The sequence below is a fragment of the Bos taurus genome, chromosome 4, assembly GCF_002263795.3.
Source record: "Bos taurus isolate L1 Dominette 01449 registration number 42190680 breed Hereford chromosome 4, ARS-UCD2.0, whole genome shotgun sequence".
In the NCBI taxonomy this organism is placed as follows: Eukaryota; Metazoa; Chordata; class Mammalia; order Artiodactyla; family Bovidae; genus Bos; species Bos taurus.
Window position 1 is genome coordinate 91,932,019 of NC_037331.1, and position 25,848 is coordinate 91,957,866.

The 25,848-nt window shown below is 46.5% G+C and overlaps 1 protein-coding gene across 1 annotated transcript in view; it reads left to right on the forward strand.

The window, feature by feature from the left end:
- SND1 (staphylococcal nuclease and tudor domain containing 1) overlaps window positions 1–25,848 on the forward strand; it is a 422,171-nt gene that overhangs the window by 58,077 nt on the left and 338,246 nt on the right. Inside the window, 1 exon segment of the mRNA NM_205784.1 lies at window positions 6,627–6,740. Within this exon segment, the coding sequence (NP_991353.1) occupies window positions 6,627–6,740 (114 nt within the window).

The following is a 25,848-nucleotide window of genomic DNA, read 5'->3' on the forward strand; positions in this document are numbered from 1 at the left end:
TTTTGCTGAAGGATTCTGCTCTGAGGCTGCTGTGACCATAAGGCCTGAACAAATAGAGTGCCTACTGAAGAGAGGACCACTGTCTCCAGCTGCTGCTGCTGCTGCTGCTAAGTCGCTTCAGTCGTGTCCGACTCTGTGCTCCCCCATCCTGGGATTCTCCAGGCAAGAACACTGGAGTGGGTTGCCATTTCCTTCTCCAGTGCATGAAAGTGAAAAGTGAAAGTGAAGTCGCTCAGTCATGTCCGACTCTTAGTGACCCCATGGACTGCAGCCTTCCCGGCTCCTCCATCCATGGGATTTTCCAGGCAAGAGTACTGGAGTGGGATGCCATTGCCTTCTCCGCCACTGTCTCCTAGGTATTAATTTATTCCCTAGTAGCTCAGCTGGTAGAATCTGCCAGCAATGCAAGTGACCCTCGTTGATTCCTGGTTCAAGAAGATCCCCTGGAGAAGGGACAGGCTACCGACTCCAGTATTCTTGGGCTTCTCTGGTGACTCAGATGGTAAAGAATCTGCTTACAATGCAGGAGACCTGGGTTCATAATTTTACAGAGAACAGCTAAATAGCTAAAGAGCCTGCTAAAGGTGATCTATGAACTCTAAGTTTGTGCCCCTGGGACCCTGTAGGTGACTTCTGGAACTGATGCAAAGCTGGAGATGGGAGTGTGGGCCAAGAGTCCCACTCCTGAGAAACTTGAAACTCAGCCAAGTGTTCTCTGGGTACATGGGGAACTGCAAGACTGGTTTCCATTCTCCTCCTCTTAAGGAAGGCAGGGCTAGGGAACGTTCTCCTTGTCTCTCCAGGTTAGCAGAGAGACATGTTCACTTCACAGCGATTAGCTGAGCCTGCTTGAGACTTTTGTGCCTGTCGTGGCTTGCCAGTTTCCTGCTTGCCTTCCCCGTGGCGTTTTAGCTGATCTGTGCTGTTTGTAGCCATATGGTCCCTTGAGCACGTGGCTTGGCTTCCCTGTCCCTGCTGCTGGATGCTTGGGCCTTGCAGATTTCACAGACCTGAATAACACTTGGGGGTGGGGCGAAGGGGCTGAGTCTTCTCCCTGCTCAGCCTGGTTAGATAGAGGCAGCCAGCTTGGTTCTCTGTACCAGCTGATTGCTTAACCAGCAGAGCCCTGAACTAGGTGCTTTGAGAAGATGCAAAAGAATGAGAAGTGGTTTCTGTCTCAAGGAGCTTACCCTCTGCAGCTTCGTCTGGGAGAACCCTTAGTTAGCTGTGTGATACTGTTGACCGTGTCCAGTTTTGGAGGTCAGGTTATAAGCTGTCCATGGGTGGGACACTGGTACCTATTTGGTTTGGCCCTGCTGATTTTTTGCATTTGCAAAAATGTCATGGCTTTATATAGAATTCATTATCATGTCTTCATAGATGGTGGCTCAGTGGTAAAGAATCTGCCTATTAAAGCAGGAGATGCAGGAGACATGGGTTTGATCCCTGGGTTTGGAAGATCCCCTGGAGGAGGAAATGGCAACCCACTCCAGTATTCTTGCCTGGAGAATCCCATGGACAGAGGAGCCTGGTGGGCTACAGTTCATGGGGTTGCAGAGTCAGACACGACTGAGCAACTGAGCATGAGCACGCAGATGGTTTTTAAGCGAAGATACTTAGTATTTTTGTGTAGACTTTGGTATTCTTGTTTGGTAATATGGAGAGAACAAAAATGACTAGCTACTCCCTTGATCTTTGGTTTCATGGCTTTCAGATGAAAAAGAAGTTCTGGGGATGTTCTTTCTGGTTAGGAAGGTGGCCCCTCTTAAACCAAAAAGGGGTCAAGACTTGGTTTGTGGCTTAAATTAGCAAACTAATTTGCTGATAAGAAAATGGTTAATTTAGAAAAGATTTGTAAAGATTTACCTACGTTTAAAATGGAAACTTTTTTTTAGAAGAGTTTTAGATTTACAGAAAAATTGGCAGATACCACAGGGAGGCCTGGTGTGCTGTGATTCATGGGGTTGCAAAGAGTTGGACCCGACTGAGCGACTGAACTGACTGAGTGACAGAGCTCCTACATGAGTGCCCCCCACCCACCCCTCAGTTTCCCCCGTTATTATCTGACAAGATCATGGCACATTGATTATAAGTAGTTACCAGTATTGATATATTATCAACTGAAGTCTGTACTTGAGTCAGATTTTCTTAGCTTTCCTCTGATGTCCGTTTTCTGTTCCAGAATCTCATCCTCAATAGCACGCTAAATTTAGTTGTCAGATCTTGTTAGGCTCCTCTTGGATTTGGTGGTTTCTCAGATTTTCTTTGCTTTTGATGACCTTGACAGTTAGAGGAGTGCAGGTCGGGTATTTTGTAGACTGCTCCTCTATGGGAATTTGTCTGATGCCTGGCTTCCTTTTAAGTACCTATTAGAGCGTCCAGTTTGTTGGCTTGCGCTTAGGTGCCTAAGGGTATTGGCCTCAGCAGGTTGTGCTTCGTATCATGTGAGGATGCAGGGTGGTAGCTGGGGTTTTCTGGGGGCTCTGCGGTGAGCCATGGTCATCGCTGAGATAGGCTGGGGTGCTCCTGATGTCCCCCAGTGCAGTGTTGCTTCACTAATGCTTCCAGGTTTAGCTTGGGGAGAACAGACCTGGCAGATGAAAGCTGGGAGCAGGAGAAGCAGCCAATGTCCTGAGTTAGGAGAGTGAGAAGGGTGTTTGGTGTCCCCTTTCCAATGGCCCCATCAAGGGCGCTCACAGGTGGTGCCTGTAGGAGCCCTGTTTGAGCTGCTGTTGCTTTTCTTTCTGTCTGGTACTAATAACTTTGGCAGCTTTGGGAGGACCGGTGTTTGTGTCTGGGACTGTGCTGAGGGTCTTTCTATATGTTTCATAGATGCCGCAGGGTTTTGAGGAGCTCAGCAGCAGCAGCCCTATGCATTCAGCGCACAGCGCTTTAGATGGGCGCTGCAGATGGGGGGAATCTGGCAGGAGGCCAGGGTGACGGACGGATGTCCCCTACCTCTGACAGTGCTCTGCCATTCTCCTGACCTGTGGCAGACCTTAGCCTGCGCTGTGTCATCAGTAAGCCTCTCATTTTTCCTTTTACAGTTGGGCTGTAAGAAATGCAGAGGGGATTGGGTCTAGGGCTTGCATCTCGAGTCCAGCCAGTGACCTTTTATTCTGTGTAGATTCTGCTCTTGGAGCATGTGGTCAGTAGGGGTATGTGTGTATTGACTTGAGGTCAGTAGTATGAGGAGGTGAACGGTGATGTGGGCATACTTCAAATTGCCCTGATGGAAAGCACCATCAGAAACATCACCATTATAAATGTGGTCTGTGACGGTGCTGACAAGCAGGCTTTGGATGGTAATCCACTCTGCATTTTACTTATTGCACTGTGTGACTGCAACTACTGTTTGATTGCTTTTTCCATGTCTCTGCCCAGGAGCTGCTTGTTCTCCGGACAGTAATGGCACAGTTTACCCCATAAACCCCACTTACATGCACACACGCACAGACAGGCACCCTCACCCCACTTTTCCAGGAAGGCAGACCTCGTTTAGCTGGCAGCGTCAGAGCACACAGTTCATGAAGAGGAGGTTGCTAATCAGGGAGATGCCGAGCAGAGAGAGTCTGCTGCTGAGGCCTGAAATTTACAGCTCCGAAAAGCCGCTTGCTGCTGCTGCGGCTGCTAACACGTTATAAGGGGTGACAAATACCAGGAACTTGTCACCGGGGTATGCTTCGAGCCTCACATTCTGTAATCAGAGGGTGAAGGTGTGAGCGCTATGATGCTTTCCCTGGTTTTATTTCTCTATGAGCATGACTAGGGTGTAGAGAATGTCTAGATGTTTCTCATGTCTTAATCATACAAAGCTTTCCTATGTTTTTGGCAATGGACACTTTAATAGGAGTTGGTTTTGCGGGGAGAGGAAGGTGCAGCTTGATCCATCATTGAGATTTTGGAAATCCCGCGATGTGTATGCAGTTGAGATGCCTGACAGTTACCGAATCTGTTGGGCAGTGGTTCTGTACCTCCTCTGGAGGGAGGAGCAGTATTGCTTTGCTGTACTAGCTGTTGTGCTTGGTATGGCCTTATGGAACTTTTGGTTTGAAGGTAGAATAGCAGTATAGCTACGGATACCTTGTGGTCCCCTCCCCCACCTCCCTGTGCTTATAATCTAGGGCTCCCTGACCTCTGTGCCATGGACCGGTACCTTCTGTCTGACGAGCGATGACATTATATTGGAAATAAAGTGTGCGATAAATGTAATGTGCTTGAATCATTCTGAAACTACCCCCTACTCTTGGTCTGTGGAAAAATTGTTTTCCATGAAACTGATCTTTAGTGCTGAAAAAGTTGGGGACCTCTGCTTTAATCCATTTCATACACCTGTGGGATTTCGAAGGATTTGGAAATCATTAGCTGAGGTCTTTCTCTTGTGGTCAGTTGGCCAAGCCCCTGCTGCTGTCTTTAGGGAGTGAGGGAGATTCTATTACGGCGGGCATTTTTACTTTGGCGCTAATGTGTCTAGATGGTAATGGTAGCAGATATACTCTTTTTGTTTCAGTTACTGAATCCATATTCTTGGTTATATCTTCTTGGCTGTTTTTAGTTCTGCACTTAAAATGACTGGGCTGGTGTAAGGGGGTCTTTGTTTTGGAAGATTCCGAAACCACCCTTACTACGTAATCATTCCTGACCTTGGCTTGGTCCTCATGTGACCACACATCATGTTTTTGATTACCCTTGGGCTTCACTAAGGTTTTCTGGCCAGGTGAGTTTTGAGCCTCTGGCTCTCTGGGCTTTAGTGTTAGTTAGCCTTTGTGTGCAAAGAAGGCAATGGCATCCCACTCCAGTGTTCTTGCCTGGAGAATCCCAGGGACGGGGGAGCCTGGTGGGCTGCTGTCTATGCGGTCGCACAGAGTCGAACACGACTGAAGCGACTTAGCAGCAGCAGCAGCAGCCTTTGTGTGATCCTCAGCTTTAAGAAAAAGGTTATAGCAGAATGGCTGTCGTTATCTGAGCCTGGTTTTTGCTGCATTCAGGTTTTACAAGTTAATCTTACACCTAGTTGAAACTTGAAGATAATTACCCCTCTCCTGATCTATAGAGCTCTTTCTCAGACCCTTTACTACTCTTGGGGTCCCTAGTCTGTTTTTCTCTATACTGCTTCCATTACTAATGGTGTGAAAACCCCAGGTTATCTTCCCATACACCAGCGGTAGTCAGCCCTCCTTGGATATACAGCTTGGTTCCAACTGTCATCTTTCTCTTTTCATTCATTCTGTTTGATGGCGCTTTCCTCCTGCTATTTCCTGTCATGTATAATTTCTCACTTGGTTTTTGCTTTTTTGCTCCTTCTTTAGATTGTCCCTTAAATCACTCCTTTTTTGTGTGTGTGTGATTGGCTGATTCTCAGGAAAAGGTAGTGGCTAGCCATTTTCAGGAATCTGCATGTAAATGGGTATATTCTGTTGTAAAAGGTTGTGAGCCTTCCAGGGAATAGTTAGTGAAGGCTCTTTTACTGTTTTAGGATACTTAGCAGTGTGATACCCACCATAGCGAAGGAGACTCTAGCTCCTTTTGTTTCACGTATAAAAGACAAGGGGACTTTTGCAAGTCTTCCCTCAGGGTGGCAGCTGACCCTGTAGTTTGTTCAGCTGCCGGTTTACTCCTGATGGGGTCTGATTGAAGGTGGGGAGAGTGGGTTTTGATTCATCAGATGAAGTGGATGGTGGCTGTGTTTTGTAGTCAATAGCTTCCTTGTAGTAAAGTGTTACTTACAAAAAACCCGAAATGGCCTTGTAACAAAAAGTTCTGAATATAACTGGGTGAATTGTAGACTGCTGGCTGAATTATGAGGTCTGGTTATAATCCTGATGTAGTCTGAGTGTGGTTTTGAGGAAATTTTATTCTGTGCACATTGGTGGAGTGTTCTGATAACCTCCACAGAGGAATATTTGTGCTTTTGCTGTTGAATAGATATCCTTGAAAGCTTGGGAGTTAGTTACTAGCTGAGTGGGGTCCAGTGTTGCTGTTTTGGGGTCCAAAATAGAGATGCCCGTAGTAGTGCTCTGAAAAGGTGGCTTCCAGAGTAGTTGAAGTCATATCTTAGCAATCTAACGTTTCTGCCGGTGAGATCAACAACGGAGCATCTCCTTTCACATGCTGAGATGACAATACTTTTTGCCCTTCACTTGCCTTTGATTTTTCTGCTCTGTGTTGGGGCGTCCTATTTTGGTTTTTTCTCATCTAGTGCTGGTACCTCCTAATCCAGCCCTTGCCTCTTTTCCTAGAATCATGTTGTGATAGGCATTTTGATTTTAACTTAGAACCTGTTTCAAGGAAAATCCTCAGTAGTACGTAGAGACTAGATTTCTAGTTCTTAAGCTTTGTAGTTCCCCACAAATCTTGGTCAGGGCAAAAGATAAAAGAGCTTGGCCATCTTTCTGAGTGATACAGATCCTGCCTTGCTGAGAAATCATCATATCTCTCAGGTCTGCTAATAATGGGATAGTTTCCTTCAACGTTGTTGTACCGTAAAGAATGATGTTGGATCTGTCCCAGTGGCTGTTGGTGTCAGCCTTCTTCCTGTGACGGTGTGCCTTGCTCCTTAGCACATGTGCTGCGGGATTGGGCCTTTGCGGCACATTTCAGCATTTTCGCCTTCTTGCCGCCCACAGGTGATGCAGGTGCTCAACGCTGACGCCATCGTCGTGAAGCTGAACTCTGGGGACTACAAGACCATCCACCTGTCCAGCATCAGACCGCCAAGACTGGAGGGGGAGAATACACAGGTGAGACGAGAGAAGCAGCAGCACCTCTTTTCTGAAACCAAGAGGGAGGAGCTGGACGATCAGTTAGATATGGTTCGTGTGTAGGAGAACACTAACAGACCAATAGTGTAAATCGCTGAAGTATTATTTCCTAGTATTTGCAGCCTAGCTGCCACTGGGCAAGTCTGTTTCTCTTGAACCACACTCACTGCTCTCCTTCATTTTTGATGGGCCCCACTGGCATTCCTCCCTAAGGGGCTTGAGAGGAGTTGGGTTGGTGTATGTTAGGTGGTGAGTGAGTCTTGTTAACGAGATCTTATTCTCTGAAGTTAAGGAGAGGAAGGGTCTGTGTCTCACGCGCATGATAGCAAGGCCTGTTCTGCTGGTCATTTTGATTTGCTCTGTGTTTTTGCTCTAGGAAGAAATAAATCTTGGTGTGTGTGTATATATATATATATTTATATATATATTGTGTGGGGTCAATTACTCATCTTTTCCAAGTGGCGACTAGAGTTGTTAGTTGCACTGTTTTGTTCTATTTGCTGGGTCTTCGGGCAGCAGGGGTGCTTGGCTAGCCGATGTGTACGATTTTGGTATGTCAATTTGAGAAATTATGCTTAGGATGAAAACTGTAGGCAGTTTTGTTTTAAATTTTGTGGTCATTGTCTTTCTGTTGTTACAGCTTACGAGAGCCTGGGGAAAGGGATTGTGGTTGAACTTTTTCGTTTGTTAGGCTGTCTTAGTTTTGTAGACATCTTTTCCAGCACCTGTTTTTGCCTCCTGATAGCTAAAGTGTGTAACTGTGTGGATCGGTTATAGAACTGGGTCCTCAGTGAGAGCCAGTGCCACAGGCAAATTAAACAGTGTGGTTGAACTTAGTACCATGTAGTTTTTTAATGTATCCTTTTGTAGTTTTAGAGATGTGAAATTTGCTTTTCTGATGTTTTGCATGTACCCGTGTCTCAATGCATTCACGAGTTGAAATTCAGGCCCCGTTTTCATTTGTGTGAGAGTTTATAGGCAGCCCATAAGAGTAAAATAAAAATATTGTGATTGTCTTTTGAATCAAATCATGCATAAGAAATCCATACAGGATGGCTTCTTTGAATGTCTGGCCAATCAGTTCATCTCCACCGCCCCCACCCTCCCAGCCTTTTTTCCCCCATAGAAGAGGCATTTTAATGCAGCAAACAGTATTGTGGTAAGCTTGAGAATTTAAATGCATGAAAGCTTAGAAATGCCAAAATAAGGTTCTCTCAGTAACTGTAGCTCTGCCTCATTGCACAGAGTAAATATACATCTCCAATTTTATCAGTGTTGGGAGTAGTCCACACTTCTGCATCTGTGCCATGCAGTTGGAATTAAGGTTCCCACAGCAACCACAACTTTGGAATTCTTGAACGTTAATTTTTGTGCCTGCATCATCAGCCAAAGCATTATGTTAAAGTAGATTCAGGAGCTGAATTTTAAGCAGTTTTTAGGGATGTGGGGGTGTTACAGCAGGTTGATGGTGATAAACTACCACTGAGAAGTTTATGTTTTTGTAGAATCCTTTGTAACTTCTCAAGGGGTAATGGGTGGATTTCCCTTAGCCGAGTGGACAACGGAAAATTGTTGGAATATATTTCCTAGTTTAGGCAGGGTCCTGTTTGTAAAATTTCTTGCTCTTTACCAAGGTAGGTTATCAGCTTATTTCAAACTCTTGTTCATTCCTGAGATCTTCCTCCATTTTAAGAAAGCTTTAAGTGAGGCTCAGCTCTGAGAGTCAACATATGGCTTTTGAGTGAATTGAGGAACCCTTATTGGTTCATTAAATTCCTTTGGAAGATCTTAGTGAGGGTCACATAAGAGATGAATATAACCCTCTTTGAGTACAGTGATGGAGGTGCTGTGCGGAGCCCTGTTGTGGTGGGTGCTGGGGAAGTCTTCTTGGAAACAGCTCACTAGCCTCTTGAGCGCTCATGGATGAGAAGTAAGCAGGTGGGAGAAAGGGCCTCCTAGACCAGCACTGTCTAATAGATGCATAATGCAAGCCACAGATGTGAGCTGTGTGTTATTTAAAATTGTCTAGTAGCTTTGTTTTAAAGAACATTAATTTTAATGCAGCTTATTTGACCTACTATATCCAAAACAGTATCATTTCAACATTTAATGAATATAAAAAATTCATGAGATATTTAACTTTTATCTTTACTGTGTCTTAGAAATCTGGTGTATATTTTATACTTGGATCTCAGTTTATCCTAGCGTATTTCTAGGGTTCAGGAGCCACAGGTGTGTAGTGTCTATTGGAGTGGATGGCACAGGTTGAGGAATTCTGATGAATAGGTTCATTGTCTTTGATCAGTCCTTTCCCACTTTGTACCAGATGTTGTGCTGGGGATGCCATGGGGAATAAACCCTCCTAAAACTACTCTCATGGAACTTTACAGTCTATAGGGGACGTACGCACGTAAGTGTGTTTATGTTATGTGCTGTGGAAGAAAAGGTTAGTGTTTATAGGAGTGCGTAATCTGGGAAGGCTTCTTAAGGCCTGAAGGCTGACTAGGAGTTAGGTAAAAAATGGAGAGAAGACAATTTCTGACCAAGACAGCAGCAATGACAAGAATCAGATGAGTTTGGTCCTGGGGAATGGGTGGCCACTGTGGGTGATGAATGTGTGGTATGATGCTCTGTGGTCCACAGTACGGGCAGGGCAGGGCACACATGTTCTGTGAACATTTCCAGGTACTCATGAAAAGGGACTGCGGGCCATGTGATGAACTGCCGGCAGTTTTGTATGATTGGAACAGAGGATGCTTAATGCCGGGGTGGGGGTGGGGGAAGTGGGGTAGGAAGAAATGGGTTTGGGAGTTAGGCATGGGCCACAGGTTGAAAACATCTATCCCATGGTTTTTAGATTTCTTTTGCCTTGAAGAATTTTAAGGGACGACACCTTTCAGATTTGAGTGTGCTTGTGTTGGTGGCTTGCATTTATTAAACATGAAAGTAACTTTGCATCTATAAAGGAAAATCATGCTAGATGAAAGCTGATCTGTAGCGAGTGGTTCTGGCTTTGTTTTTGGTAAAGCTCGCCTGGAGGCGAAGGGAGTGGGAAATGCAGGGTTGTGGGTTTGGCTCTAGCAGCCTCTACACTAGAGGAGTCAGAGTTCTTGCCTTTCTACTTCCCCTGGAACTCTCACAGTGAGTGGAAGATCTAATGCTTATGTTAGATTTATAGTATAGGTGTAGGAATAGGCGTCACCCAGGGATCCCAGCCAGGCTGTAACTATGTGTGTGTAATGACGAGGCAAGCAGGAGTCCCTTTGGAGTCTTGTTTTCCCTAGTGTTCTTTACCGTATACAGCAGTTTCTTTACTACAAGGGCAGTCCAGTCAAGTGCTGAAGGTGTAGATGTCAGGACATCTGTGAGGCCACATCGTACCCTTATGCAAGTTAGAGAAGACTGTCCCTTGCTTCGAGCAGCCTCAGGGCAGGGCACACGGCTTGCAAATAGAGTGGAGGCTGGATTTCAGCTCCCATTTTTCCTGTGTCCCCCTGGCCAGTGTGTACAAGATGATGTGGCTGTCCTAGTTAGAACAGCCCTGATGGACTCTCCAAAGAAAACGTCAAGGCTGTGTTTTGGGAACTGGAGGGTGGTCTCGTAGTTACAGAAACAAAGGATGCTTGGCCATTGTTTGGAGATGACAGATGGACCATGGCAGACATTGAATGAAACCCTTAGGAGATTGCCTTCTCTCGAAGTCTGGGACACTTTTGGGAGAGGGTGTCAGTGGCTTTGAAATGGAGAAAAAGTAACTTGGCAGCTTATGGTATTGGAGCTCGTTCTAAACAAAAAAGCAGAGTGGAGAAGGTGCAGATGAGGGAGTGGGAGGAGGAGAGGTAGGGGCACGTCTCTGCAAGCTGTAGCTTCTTCACCGGCAGGCGAGTGGCATGCAGGGACTCCTGCTACGCACAGCCTCCTTCCTCCAGGGGCCCAGGTGACGACCCAAGGGGGCTTGTCATTCAGGTGATGATAGGGAGATGCTTCTGATGTTGATCTTCTCCATACCCTGAAAACTCACGTGGCATCAGCTCACACAGATCTTCTGAGACATCTCTATATTGTGAAGACAGTAGTGCAAGTTGGATTTTCCTTTTTTTTACATACAGAGACAAATTCATTTCTGTTACATTATACATGAAGGCAAGGAGGTTTTGCCCAAGGCTAGCTGTACTCCCACTCCCCCCTTTTGGTTACTTTCTAATTGCAGCCAGAGGAAGGGCTCTGGACAGAACTGCATGATCAAAGGAACTGCTTTCATTCTCAGCAGCTCCTTTCTAGTAGTATGGAGAATTCAGGAGTAGCCATGGCTCCCAGATTGTGGTTAGAGCTTGATTTGTTGCTAGAACATGCTACAGAGTTAGAAGCTAGAGAGTGTGGTGTCTCCCTGAGAAGGAGTACAGTGTCGGATGCTGTGGATTCTGTTTCTGTGACACCAAAGTATTGGGTTATTCAGAGAAGATCCAGTGTTAGCTCTTTGGAGATGTAGCTCCTTCGGCTGAGATCCCATTTGGACATCAGTTTGTGGTATTCCTGTGGACCTGAACATGTATCAGGACTTCTCTAAAGGTGTGGTGTGTGGGCTAAATCTCTCAGTTTTGTCCGACTCTTTGTGACTCTATGGATTTTAGCCTGCCAGGCTCCTCTGTCCGTGGAATTCTCTAGGCAAGAATACTGGAGTGGGTTGCCATTTCCTCCTCCAGGGGATCTTCCCAACCCCAGGATCAAACCCGTGTCTCTTGCATCTCCTGCGTCGGCAGATGGATTCTTTACCACTGCGCTACCTGGGAAGCCCTCTCTAAAGGTGTAGTCTCTGTTATCCAGTTGTTTGCCACAGAGATACAAGTGCTTAATCTTGGAGAAAGGCTGTGGGTTTTCCGAGCTACTGCTTAAAGGAGATAACACATTGTGGAATCTCAGGACTTCCTAGAGAGCTTTTGGCTTTGATCTAAAGCTGGAAAACCTAGTGCTCTATTGCCCAGGGCTGCTGCGTGCTTTGTGTTACACTTGGAGTGTTAATGACAAAGGAAATACAGCCCCTGGGCATCCGATGAAGGGGCTGACATATTTCCCCATGAAGTCCAATCATGCAGTGCTATTGTAGTGGGCAGCCACACGCGCGCGCGCGCGCGCGCACACACACACACACACACACACGCACACACACACACACACACACATACACGCCCTCTGGGAAGTGGGGAAACCCTTCCCTCATCTCATGTGTGGTTTCATGCTTTCAACTTGTATTGGTTCCCATCACCCTGTCTTTCAGCCTCTTCCCTTGAACTAACTTACCGCAAAAGTGTTCTTTCACAGCAGGGCCTCTAAATATTCAGACCTGGGCACTGTTGGATGAGTTTTGTTAAAGCTGCAGTCCGCCTAGTCTCCCAGAGTCACTGCTGCCTGTTGGGGGTTTTGTTTCCCAGGCCTGACCTCACTGGATCTGCCCTGCAGGCAGATGACGGGAGACCAGGGCTGCAGGTAGGCACATAACTAGTGATGCCCTGCAATGCTTAAGGGCATTTCCTCAGAGGCAGGGTGGTTGGGTGGTAATATTCCCTTTTGCAGAACCCCAGGGTGCTTTGCTATTTAATCATGATTAAAAGTGGTTTCTCAACCTATTCCCTTTAGTTTAGATTTCCAAAGGCTCAAGCTTTACCTGGGACCCTAAAACAGATGATGCTGCCTCTGAGATGCATACCAACAGAAAGCTGTGGGACTACAGTCCTTGCATGGAGCAGGGGCAAACCAGTAAACTGTGATCTCTGTGTGTGACTGGGAGCATAAGGCAAACAGCAGGTTGGGGAGGGACTCCAGCCTGGCATTGAGCACCTTGGAGAAAAGCAGAAGCTCTTTGAAATGGATCTAGCATCTCACCGGTTTCTAATGGAGAGATTTGGGGACTGCAGCAAAGTGATCAAAAGACACAGAATGTGTCAGAGCACCGGCAGAGGCATTCTGTACCCGTTTCAGATTTGTTTGATCTGAGTGTTTTTGAGAGGAACACTTGAAACTTCTTTGTTAGAGGACTCAAAAAAAAAAAATTACTATTAGGAGATGATGGCTTGGTCTTAGCTCATCTATTTAAGATTCCAGGATGAATGTATGCTGTTGTTTTTTAAAGATCAGTACTTGTTGCTAGGCTGGAGCGGTCACTGGGGTCAAGACATTTCATATTTGAGTGGAGGAGAGAGATATATATATATACACACTATTTATGTATATATATGTGTGTGTGTGTGTGTGTGTGTGTGTGTATGGACTTCCCTGGTGGCTCAGATGGTAGAGTGTCTGTCTACAATGTGAGAGACCTGGGTTCAATCCCTGGGTTGGGAAGATTCCCTGGAGAAGGAAATGGCAACCCACTCCAGTACTCTTGCCTTGAAAATCCTATGGACAGAGGAGCTTGGTGCAGGCTACTATCCATGGGGTCACAAAAGAGTCAGGCAGGACTTCACTTTCACTTTCATATATATATATATATATTTGCATGCTTAGTCACTCAGTCGTGTCTGACTTTTTATGACCCTTTGGACTGTAGCCCACCAGGCTTCTCTGTCCAGGGGATTTTTCAGCAAGAATACTGGAATGGGTTGCCATTTCCTACTCCAGGAGATCTTTCTGACCCAGGGACTGAACCCACGTCGCCTGTGTCTCCTGCATTACATTCAGATTCTTTACCCACTGATCCATCAGGGAAGCCCCATATATGTATTACAGTTTAGTTCAGTTGCTTAGTCCTGTCCGACTCTTTGCGACCCAATGGACTGCAGCATGCCAGGCTTCCCTGTCCATCACCAACTCCTAGAGTTTACTCAAAGTTGTATTTAGATAGAGCTATATCCAGAGTTTCCTAAAATGTACGTTCCACTGGTCTGTATAAGTGAATTATATCCTGGAGAAGACAACAAATGCCTATTTCCCTTTGATTTAGTTTTTTTTATCTCTATTACAAATTATATTTTCTTTTGTTCCTTGTAGTTAACACACCCCCTTTCCCATGATCTTGCCTCTCCCCTGCAAATAATTTTTGGGTGAGTTTAACAGTCTCCTAGTGGATCTTGCTGGTTAATCCTTCCCTAAGCCATGTGCATTGATGTCTTTCAATCCATCTCTCTCTCTTCTCCCTTCATTTAATCATCACTATTACACACTTCTATATTTTCAATTTATCTAAGTCATCGCAGCGCTGCTTTGTTCATATTTATTGCCTCTCTTCAGTCCTGTGAGCTGCGGTAATCTTCTCTTGTTTCCAGAGTTGACAGCCCTATGGTGTTTACTGTCCTGTGACCATTGAACACAGCTGCTGTGCTGAGGTAACCCTCTTTCTTGCCCTGGTTCTTGAAATCCTCTTTAGGCCAGATATTTCCATACACAGTCCTTCCCTTTCTCTGTATCCTCCTCTTCTGATGGTTTCTGTCCCAGCCTGCTTCCTGCCGTGAAGCCTAAACTCCACTGTCGGCAGGAATGGTATGGTTTTCTTGGAATGGTGTGGTGTTCTCGGCTTCCTCTCCCCTCTACTTCCAAAGCTTGCAGAGTGCTGTGGCTTCTGGAGGCTTTTAACAGATGTTTAAATCGATGTGTCTGCTGAGGCTGAAGGCCTAATCCATACATTAGTTTTGAGTGGCATCATTTTTAGCACTCCCAAACCATCGCTAATTTCCTTGACTGCTTCTGCTAGCCATGGCAACTTGAACCAGTGTATTGGTGTCGAAAGGCCCCAGGAGAGAGTTTTTGCAGTCAGTTTTTTCCTCCTTCCTAATTGGATTGCTTGTTTTGATGGTCACGTCACACATGGCTTGGTTTTCTGTAGGCACTTCCTCTTCCCCACTCCTGGTTTCAATCTAGTTGCCGCCACTGGGGTGACGAGCCCTGCCTCTCTCTGAGCAGTGGTTTTCCTCATAATAGTATTTCATTAGTGCAGGGCAGATTGGGTTCAGGCCACCAGAGGGGTTAATTTCGGGATTTTAAGTGTTTTGCAGATTGGTCCCCAACTGACTTTCTTTTAACACGTCTCCTCTTACTCAGGCTTTCCCAAATAATCCCTCTTTCATAGCAGTTCAGAGGTCTCGATTCATTGGAGTTTTGGGGTGCGCTTCCCCCCGAGGGCCATCTTTTTCCTGTGTCGACCTTGTTGGTTGTCAGATTATTTCTTTGCATGGAACTAATTTTAAAATCAATTAGAGAAGCTTTCCCTTCATCTTTCTGTCTTTATTTATGAGATACTGATTGCAGAGCTACCTACACTGTGTTTAGATAAATTACTTTTTTTTTTCCATAACATTTATATTCAAGGCAAGTTTAGTGCAGCCATCCAGTGCCTTGCACTTCTGCAGGCCAAGGCTGTAGGTTTCATTCCTTGGTGGACTAATTAGCTTTGTACTGGGAAAATTGTGTTCAGTTCAAAAACCCCAAACGTTCCAGTTCCTCATGTATTATAGGCACTGTGGACCTGGGAAATTATTTTGATTAGTAAGATGTTTGTAATCATAGAAGCTGAGTCTCAGATCCTGACCAGCATATGCCTGGTGTGGTCACAAGGTGGACTTTAGATGGATGGTGGCTTGTGGATGAAGCAGCATCAGGTCACTGCTGGGGAAAAGGCTTTTTAGAACCGAGATGAGAAGGGAAAGCTGAAGGCACAGATGCTTGCTTTCCGCCCCCTGAAAATGACAGGTCTATTGCTTAGGCATATTTTTAATGTCACTTTTCATTTCAGTCCTCCTTTGAAATCCACGGCCAGTTTATGGGTTGTTCACATTTTATAGGCCTTCGTCTCACTACCTCTTGTGATCTGAGCCTGTTTTTGACTGCCGTGTTGGTGACTGCCTTGGCACAGTGCTGCTTCACCAGGAGGAGCTCCATTCGGATTAGCTGTGAAGACACCACAGAGACTTTATGCTCCTTACTTTTTCACTTCTCTGCTAGAAGCCAGCGGATGTCATCTCCTTTATCTTCGTCTCATTGTATTGGGCCCTTCGTGAGGCTAAACAGAAACATCCCCTTTCTGGGGCGTCTGCTGAGTCTCCGTGTTCAGGTGTCAGTCCCAGAATTTGGTTCCTTTTGCTGTCCTGCTGGTTCTGGTTAACCCACTGAAGGGATGCCTGAGCACACAAGCAAAAATAGCAATAGTTGCCAGCTCACTCCCTGGCCCATAGTTTTTGATGCTCACATGTTTGGGTAATGTCTCATTGCATTCTTACTGGCTCCCCGTGGTTCATAATTGGGGCAGAATATACTGCTACTGGCCTTTCTGAGTTGCCCGCTCTACACACTAAGATGTCTTCCCCTTCATTACTAGGGGGGCTGGTAGGAAGGCGTGTCTTTCCTTTTTTGTTTTTTTAAATGTGCTGTCGTCTTCCGTGAGATGGTCTGGAAACAGGAACAAGCCACATCCTTTCATACAGAACTGCCTTCAGCGTCTGCATATGCAGCTGGAGGTGCTTGTTGTAGAAAGCCTGCCCTGCAGAAGCCATCGGTGGGTATCTGCAGAGGGGCTGCTGGTGTGCCGTGGGCCCAGGCCGGCTCCCTCAGGCCCTGGCTGGAGCGGGAGCCTACGGGTGGGGGTGCAGATGTACCGCCCACCCTGGTCTTGCTGGCCCCTTCTCCCTCCTGGTGCGGCCTCTGAAGGAGCGTGCTGTGTTCTGCATGGGATGGGTGGCAGTTAGCTCCCCTGGCTGGTTTGGCCACTGGGACAGCCAGGACTGTTAGGACAGTTTGTACCCTGGTGGCTCACACTGTGAAGAATGCGCCTGCAATGCAGGAGACCATCCCTGGGTCAGGAAGATCCCATAGAGAAAGGAATGGCAACCCACTCTGGTATTCCCGCCTGGAGAATTCTATGCATAGTAAAGCCTGCCGGGCTACAGTCCATGGGGTCACAAACAGTCAGACACGACTGAGCAACTAACAATTTCATTCTATTCTTAACACTTTGTACTTTAAGAGGAGGGAAACTTGACATTCACTCAAAGCAGCTTATTTTATTTATTTCTTATTTCTTATAAAGCACAAAGAAGATCTCAGACCTTTGCTAGTAAACTAACAGCTCAGCGTTTTCTTCCAGAAAACATCTGGGTTCCTCCCTGGCCTTGACCAAGCTCTGCCTCAGTTCCCAAGATCCTCTGCCATGCCCGCCTCTTTGCTCTTAAGCCTTTTGGCTTCACCTCTTCTTCCCTCACCCGCTTCCAACCCTCTTCTCGTGGAGGAGTGAATGCTTCTTTCAGTCTAGATGCTCCTATTTGCAAACCGAGTTACAGTTACTCCGGAGGTGCTTGGACTCTATGTAGTATCAGCGTTCCGGAAAATGTAAGCTTCTCAGTTGAGAAGCCATAAGGTAGCTTCTGTCTGTAACACCCTTGGGCCCCTGGTTATTATTAGGTATTCATAAAATCCCACAGGGGGAGAATGGTCACTGGGACTCTATTTGAGAGAAATGTCTCCATCCTAAAAGATACAGGTTAGTCCCAGGGTACCTGAGGTAGTAAATGGGACTTGACAAACTGAAAATTCAGTGCAATCAAATCCTACAGCCTTTCATCTCTCACCCTCATCGCCCAGGGAGAAATGAATTCCCAGGGCGGAAGCTGCTAGTGTTGAATATCTCTGTCTTGGACTATAATTGAATGTGCACAAGTGGGAACACGCTCTCTCCTTGCTCCTGTGGCCACGCTGGAGACTGGTGCCCTGTTTTTCTGTGTCTCTCCCCCTCAACCCTCCTCCCCCACCCCTTCCCCAATATCCTATCTCCCTCTCTCCCTCACCACAGGGTCCTCAAAAGTTTCAATGCAAACTGGTGCCCTTTCTTTTGTTTGCTTTTGCGTTTTGACCTGGAGGTATTTCTGCAGGTATCTAAATGGTGAGAGTATAGATTTGTGCTCCCGCTAGTCTAGTTTTCCTTTAGATTTCTTTCAGTTACCTCTCCCAGTCCCTGCTGGGGTGCCTCCCATTTCCCCTACCACCCCTGGAGCTCAGAGAGTGAGTTTGTAAACCTTTTTTAAAAGATATATTTGACTGTGCTAAGTCCTAATTGTGGTGCTTGGACTCTCTAGTTGTGGCACTCCCAGGCATGTGGGCTCACCAGTTGTGGTGTGTGGGCTTAGCTGCTGTGCGGTGTATGGGATCTTAGTTCTCTGACCAGGCACTGAACCCGCATCCCTGCTCTGCAAGGCAGATTCTTAACCACTAGACCACCAGGAAAGTATACTTTGATTTGAATGATGAAGTCACTCCAGGCACAGGCTTCTTTGTCATTCTGTTACCATTACTCACGCCCTCTAAGGAGCTCCTGGCTGTCCCTTGTATCGCCCTCGCCCTGAATGTTGCTCTGAAATCCTGTAGGCGAGGTTTCGGATGCTGCGTGAGCTGGCAGGGGATCCTCATTTACGCTGTATGGAGTTGAAGTTCACTGTCACCCTTTGGCTGCCTTGCTTTGGGTTCAGCCGGAAGGAGCGGCATCTTTCACCTGAATTCACAACTTAAAATGTGAACAACCAGACTGGCTTGCCCTGGTTTTCTTGGATAACCACATTTAAGCTGCTTATTCACTGTAATTTTAAGTTCTAGAAAACTTCATTGACACAATTGAAAGCAGGCCAATATCCCTCTGCTCCAAGAATTTACATGATTTATATCCTTGTTGGTCAGTTCTCTAAATCGATAGATGGTAGGTACTGATTGGAAGTAGGCGCAGTCGAGTCTGCTTTTAAATGAGTGCTTGAGGCTGTGAGGGGTGCCTGCAGCAGGGCAAGAAAACGTCCTTCTGACTTCCTTGTATTAAAAAGTTATTCATGACACTTGTTAATGAACAGTAAGGCACCCTCTATTCAGCACAATTGTGATAGGTATAGGGACCATTCCAGTGGGGTTTTGCAGTGGAAGAGTAAGATTGGGCCCTGAATGCCACAAGAAGGAGGGACATTTATAATCAAGGCAAAGAGTGGGGCTGGGGGATGGTGGAGGGTGAGAAACCCAGTCAGATCTCCAGGGTCATCAGATCTCAAAGGTGGGGAAATCTGGCTAAAGTTTGATTGTTGGTAAAACAGGACAGTGCAGGGGTGAACACAGTGCCAGAAGGCAGGGCCCAGTTGAGAAGAGAGCTCAGAGGAGCCTGAGGAGTGTTTGGTCAAGGAGAGGATGGCATTTGTGATGTCAGGTTTCAACCTTGAAAGGTTTCAAAACCCCTTTAGAGGCTGTGGTTCACTTCTGGGGTGCCTGTGGGAGGAAGCAGGCCTCAGACAATGGGGCTTCAAGAGACTTTTCCCAGCAGCTTTCTCATTCCCTCTTCCTTTGCCGTCTTGACCTCGCCCTCTCTCCAGCTTGGTCCTCGTTATTACTTTGGTGGTCTTTGTCTTTGGTGGTGGTCAGGACCTAAGAAGGGAGTTTCCCCTTTTCTCCTTTTGTTTTTAGTCCACACTGAAGTCCACACTATCTTCTCTGCTCAGTTACAACCTCCTGCCATGGCTAATTTGGGGATGTGGAGCCCCTCATGGTAGTAGAGGTAACTGAGCTCAGTGCAGCAGGCGACTTGAGGGTGTGAAATCTGAGGAAGCAGGTTTTGACTCGCCCACCCTCATGCTTGTATATCTTTAAGTGTTGTGGTGATGCTGAAGTGACTTGGAGTTCAGAAGCCGGGGAGGAGGGACTCATTGCTATTTCTGGCTTCTGTTTAACCTTGGTCCATCTCTTCCACCTCTGCCCCTTTCCCTGCTAGGAGAATGATGTTCATATGTGTGGTTCAAAGGTATCCCCTAATGGAAAGTTCTACAAGGGCAAATCATTTGACTGTTAACTGTTAAATTCACTGCAAATATGGCTGCCAGTGTTATTGCCTCTCATTTGCTACAGATGAGCTCTGGCCTTCTGGGTTTGCACAGGACTGCTTTGAGGACAAAGATTAAGTGGCTCTCTGTTAATGCTGTATCTTTTAATTGACTTGCAGTGTGGATAGGGGTTTGCCACAGCCCTTCTCTTTCTGGTTTCCATTCCTCCCCTCTCCCTCCAAGCCCTGGCTCAGAGGCAGAAGCATGTACCCTGCTGGTTCTCACATGAAATCCAGGCTTTAACCCCAGAGTCAAGGCTAGATCAGTTTTCCCGACAGTGTAGTTTATAAGCTGCCTGTGTTCAAATCTCTGTGGTTGGAGCCTGGAATGTTCATTTTGCACAATTGCCAGGTGTTCCTGTTGTATTTTAGTTTGACACTAGTGTTCTAGATTGTTGCTCCTAGCAGGGGAAAAGTGGGCGTTTACTTTTCCAGGATTTTGGTCTCTGACAGAACTATTTTTCTTCCCGGAGCCAGACTTAGTTTGTAATATCTCTGCTGTTCTCTGGGTGAGCTTTTCTCCCCCCAGGTCTCAGAGCCAGCTGTGAACCAGATGTATCCCTTCTCAGCTTAGAACATCTCCTGAGGATTTCAGTGAAAGGAGATACGAGAGTTCCGCCTGAAGAAATTTGTCTGCCTGGGAGGATGGAGCTCCCTAGGGAGCAGTGGAGTCTCTTAGGGTCTATGATGTACCCTTTGAGCTGATGTTTAGTTGCAGGGGGGCCTGTTGATGATTCTGGGTGACCTTCTTGGTAAAAAGCGAAGAGGTTTATGAAGTGGTGCCCTGTTAGAGCTGGATTCACACCTTATGTAGGTGGAGGAAAGAGTGTTGGATAAAGAGTGTGCTTGCCGTCGACACGTGCAAGGAGCACGCAAACGAATGGGAGAAGATCCAGGTGTTTCCTGGCGCGTACGGTGGAGTCAGGAGCTCACTCACTGCTTAGGACGCAGCCTTCATAAGATCCTGAAGAGCCTTCTGAACCGAGACAGGCACACGTACAGTGTGGGGTTATGACAACTCTGTGTTAAGGCTGAGGAGGAGGCAAGCTCATTCCTGTTTTAAGGTCTTAGGGAGGGTCGTCTGCTCAGCTCAGCTTCTGTTTAGGGCTCTGCCCTGAGTTTTTCACGTTAAGAAGTGCTGTCTGTTAGACTGGTTAATTGATTCACACTAAAAGAACTCACAGAGATGTGGTCTGAAAGTCACTTTGTGGATATGTTCGTTCATAATACGAAGTCCAACTGCCAAGAAGACTGGAAGGTTCCTATGCGCCCAGGTCTTTTCTCTCTCATATGCAAGTCTGTTTATTGTCCACAGAATTGGAAGTGCAGGGGTTTGCTGGATCCTGAGGAAGGCTCGGGTGCCCTGGGTGCCCGCGTGGCCCAGGCAGAGTGTGGGGCACAGGGCCTGTGCTAGCTCCACCCCACCCCTGTGAGAGAGACAAGGAGACAGAGACTTGGGAAGATTTGAGAACTGGTTCGAGGTGCCTTCGCCAGTAAGCGGAGGAACCAGAATCACAACGAGATCTGTTTTACTTGTCTTCAAGTGTGCCTCTTGGACTTCCATATTGGCCGGACAGGGTGGTGACCCTCTCCCTTACGTTGGGTGAACTTCCCTCCAAACTCTAGTTTTTTTCAGAATTTCTGCCAGCTACCAGAAGCTGCAACTGGTTGTCTTCACAACACAAGTTTTCTTATTTCAACTTATTTTTACAAATGAAACCGTTTTCCTGCAACTGTTTTGGAAGTACCATGATGGATACCAAGAGAGATTTGAATTTACATTTCTGCTGAGTGTTTAACATCAGAAAAGTGGGTGAACTGTGTCACCTTAATATTTTTGTCTTCTATATGGAGTTTTCATGGCAGTAATTCCACTATTTGAGAACAGTCAGGCCAACTCCATGAAGAGATTGGATTCTCCCTTTTTAATAAAGGGTATCGGTACTTGTCAGCTTTGTACAGGTTTCTGAGCCCTTTGAGCCTCTGCTTCTGGATCTTGCATTGTATGTGCTCAGTCATGTCCAACTTTTTGCGACCCTCCATAGACTGTAGCCCGCCAGGCTCCCTTGTCCCTGGAATTTTGCAGGCAAGAATGCTCGAGTTGGTTGCCATTTTCTTCTCCAGGGTATCATCCTGACCCAAGAATTGAACTTGTGTCTATTGCGTCTCTTGCATTGGCAGCCGGATTTTTCACCCCTGTGCCACCTGGGAAGCCACACCCCCCCCCACCAGCACCTGCATACTTGATTATTTTCACACCGTAACCCCATTAGATGGCTTAGGTTTCTGATTTCATTTTTACATACATTCCCTACCATAGACATTTTTTTCCCTTGTTATAAATGAAACATACTCACTTTATAAATTTTGGAAAATTTTTAGAGAAGAAAATATAAATTATGTCTCACCATCAAGAGGCAACATCACCACTGTTAATATCTCACAACCTTCTTAGCTGCTTCTGTGTTCATGTTTTGTAGCTGAGCACTTCCCCTGGCCTTTAGATAATTTTCTAAAACTTGATTTTTAATGGCCGTGCTGTTTTAAAGAATGCGGATCTATCGTAATTTACCGGTTTCCACCAATTTTGTGAAGATAAGTTGTTTCTGATCTTTAGAATTATTCTCATTCATAAAAGAGAGGGTTTGCCTGGAGTAGAAAGCAGGAAAGGTCCCTTCAGAGCCGAGGCTGCTCTGGGGCGGGTTTTGCTGTAACGGTGCAGGAGATTCCCACCGCAGATGAGCTCCCAGAGGGGCTGATACTTCACCCAGTTGGCAGGAGACTCTCTAATCACCTAATTCCTTAACTGTTTGTGTTATTTAGAAGCAGGCTGTGGTCCAGGCCCTTTGTGTCTTGTTGCCAGAATGGTTCCCTCCCCACCCCACCAGCAACTGAACTTGCTGCTTCTGAAATAAAGCGTGGAGTAGATGGTAAATCTTCTCCCAGGGACCACCGCTCTTCTCTGTTGCCCTGGCTGGGACGTGGGGAGACACTTTAATGGGAACACAGAGGCTCCCGTGGCAGCTTTGTGAGCGGCTGGCAGTGTTTATTTGCTTCGTCCCACGTGCTGCTCTGTCAGTGACTTCCTTCCACTGTGCGTGCCCTTGTGCATATTTGCACAATTACATTGTAGGTTATTACACTGCAGCCTATTGTGATGAAAACGATTATCCCCAGGTAAATGTATAGGAAGCAGTTATATTTAACTAAGCTACAACAGCATCGCTGACCAGTGGATATTATACTATTGCTAATTTAAAGCAGTATTACCAATGCTGCCGGGCTTCTCAGGTGGCGCCAGTGGTAAAGAACCCGCCTACCAATGCAGGAGACATGGGTTCCATCCCTGGGTTGGGGAGATCCCCTGGAGGAGGGCATGGCAACCCACTCTAGTATTCTTGCCTGGAGAATCCCACAAACAGAGGAGCCTGGTGGGTGAGAGCCCATGGGGTCACAAAGAGCTGGACACGATTGAAGTGACTTAGCACACACGCACCAACGCCGCCACCCTGAGGAGGGTGCTGCTCCTTCAAGGTTCAGGAAAGGAGACACATGCAAGTTCTCCGCTGCTCCGCTGTCTCTGTGTGAAACCTCAGCACTGGCTACAGAGTCTAGTCTGATCTCAAGAAGTGGTGTGTTTGCAGAGAGGTCAGGCTCAAATCGCTGAGGTAATGAGCTGCAGCCAGCATCTCAAATACACTCTCAGGCAAAAGGCAGCCATTGTCACCCAGGTCCAGGTGTGCTGTGTGCTCTCCATGTGCCTGTCCCTCAGCAGCTGAGCTGTTGCCTTCTTTACCTGGCCAGAAACTCTGACTTGGTGCCTTGGGTGCATCAGGTGTATAATGCAGTGACCCAGAAGTTACTTCACATGGTTAACATCTGTATGTATAATCAGAAGACAGTTCCTCTCAATTGTTCAAATGCACTTTTATTGCATATTTTTTTTATGTGTGTTTTCTCTGAGGATCAGTACTTGCTATGGGCAAGTTTCTCCCCCACCCTCAAATCCCTGCCTCAAGACTGGGCTGTTGTTTACTCCCAGGGGGTCCTCTCGGCCAGGGACAGAACAGTTGTGGTCACACAGAGCTGTTTCTTTCAGGATCAGTTCCTTGTCTGACCATCAGCAGAGGTCAGAGGACCCCAAATTAAAGTTGCATCTATTTACTATTTGCTGTTTATGTATTTTTTCTTCATCTCTCTCCATCCTTTCGGGATGGTAAATCCTGGTCCAGGGAACAGAGGAGACCAGGGGAGGATGGAGGGACAAGAGCTGAGTTTGCCAGTCTGTCGGAGGTGTCCTGTGTGACACATGCTCCTCCCTCTTCCTTCCTCCACTTGATAAACTTTCTCCCTGTTCCCCTCAAGCTCTGGAGGGCTGCCGTAAGAAACGGTAGAGGGCTTTGGAAGGACACTTCAGGCTTAGTTGTGTCTGTGCGCAGGAAGTGAGTGGAGAGACTTTAATTTGTGCACAGGTGTGTCGCTTGGAGTGACATTGGCTCCCCCTGGTTTGATGTTAATGAACCCGAGAGCGGTGGGTTTGTGGTGAAATGAGGCTGCAGTTTCTTTCTGAAGGGAAAGAACAGGCCAGGCTGGTGATCATTTGTGATATTGTGTCATGTGTGTGGGTTCCTCCCTGTGGTCCAGAAGAAGAAATGAGTATATTGGCCATTTGAAAAAGTAATTTTAGCTCATAGACTCCTTGTCTCACTTGAGTAACTTTTGGAAAGTGTAATATTTTTCCCAAATCCCATTAAATGTTAGGCACTCTTTCTATATTCCCTTTACTGTCCTTTAACTGATTAGCGAAATATTTATGTGAACCCAGAAGGCTGATTTATTTATTTTATTGTCTTTTTTAATAACATGCCTCTCCCCAGTGCTGGGTGCTTTCTGAGGGCCAGACAACCGCCATAATTTCTTTGGTAATAATCATCTGCCGGCTTCTGGCCTGCACCGTCAAGGGACAGCTTTGAGCTCTTCCGATTTAATGAAGCCTCTAGCTGTCCCTCCCCCTGGGTAGGGGGTAATAAATCCACCCAAAATGCCCCCTCCAAAGGCCAGTATATATAGCTGATCAGTGGATAAGACTTAGCATCCTGACCCCATTCCCCACCCCCCCGATCCCAGAAGGACTGTGGAAGAGATGTAGAAATGAAAATGCCATGTAGCAAATTGGACCCAGACCTCTTGCTCTGGGGGCTTTTCTTGTCCGAGGTGTGAGAGTTTCTGTTAAGATTAATTTCCTGGCCAAGGTGTTCTGGAAATTCCTCAGCCTTTGCCTGGGTAATTGCTGATAATCATGGTCTCTGAGATGCTGCTCTGGAAGGAGATGACAGATCTTGGGTTCCAAGTCCTGAAATCACCGTGGTGAAAAGATTGGTGAGGAGAGAGCCTCTGAGTGGGGAGACACCCTTCCCACATACACGTACACCCTCCCTCCTACCCCTACCCACAACCCCCAATATTTGCTAGTCGATAGCACATCAGCAGCTTTTGGCAGATCCCTCTTTGTTGAGCCAGTGTTCAGGTTGCTCTCCATAATTAAATTCCTTTTGTTGCCTGCAAGCACAGATCTTAGGTGTTAAGATTCAGGGTACAACAGGTTTCTGCAGTCTCTCCTGTTGTAAGGATAACTGGCTATATTTGTTTGTAATGGACACATGCTTGGCAGTGCCTCTGTGTTGGGGTCGGGGGTTGGGGGAGGGTTGGGCTGGAAATGGCTGGGGATCTTTTATTCATCAAGCATCTTTTGAAGGCAAAAGGCTAACCAAAAAGAAGACCGCAGCTTGGGTATTTTTTAAACACTGTTTTTTTTTTTTTAACGTGTTGATTTGGAATCATGGAAAGAAAAGCAAACACAGCTTGGAACACAGTAAAAGATTAATGAGAAACAAAGCCATGAACTCATCAGTGTCTCAACTCCACTAAATTACAGCCCCAAAGAATCACAGTAACTCATCTGCGTGTCATGGAACAGAACCGATTATGGTCTGACTCTGTAGCAGCATGGCTCAATCAGTAGAGCAATGCAGAGTGGAAATGTTAAGTGTCGATGCTTTTAATGCAGAGATTTTCAGCCCTTGACTGCACATCAGATCATCTACGGATCTCTAAAGAACCTTATGTGCCCCAGGTCTACTGAGCCAGAATTTCCAAGAATGGGTCCCAGATAGCTTCTGTCTCCTCCCGCCCCCATCCTTAAAGCTCTTCAAATGCTTCTGATGTGCCACTCAGGTTGAGTACCACCTTTTTTGTGGGAGGGTT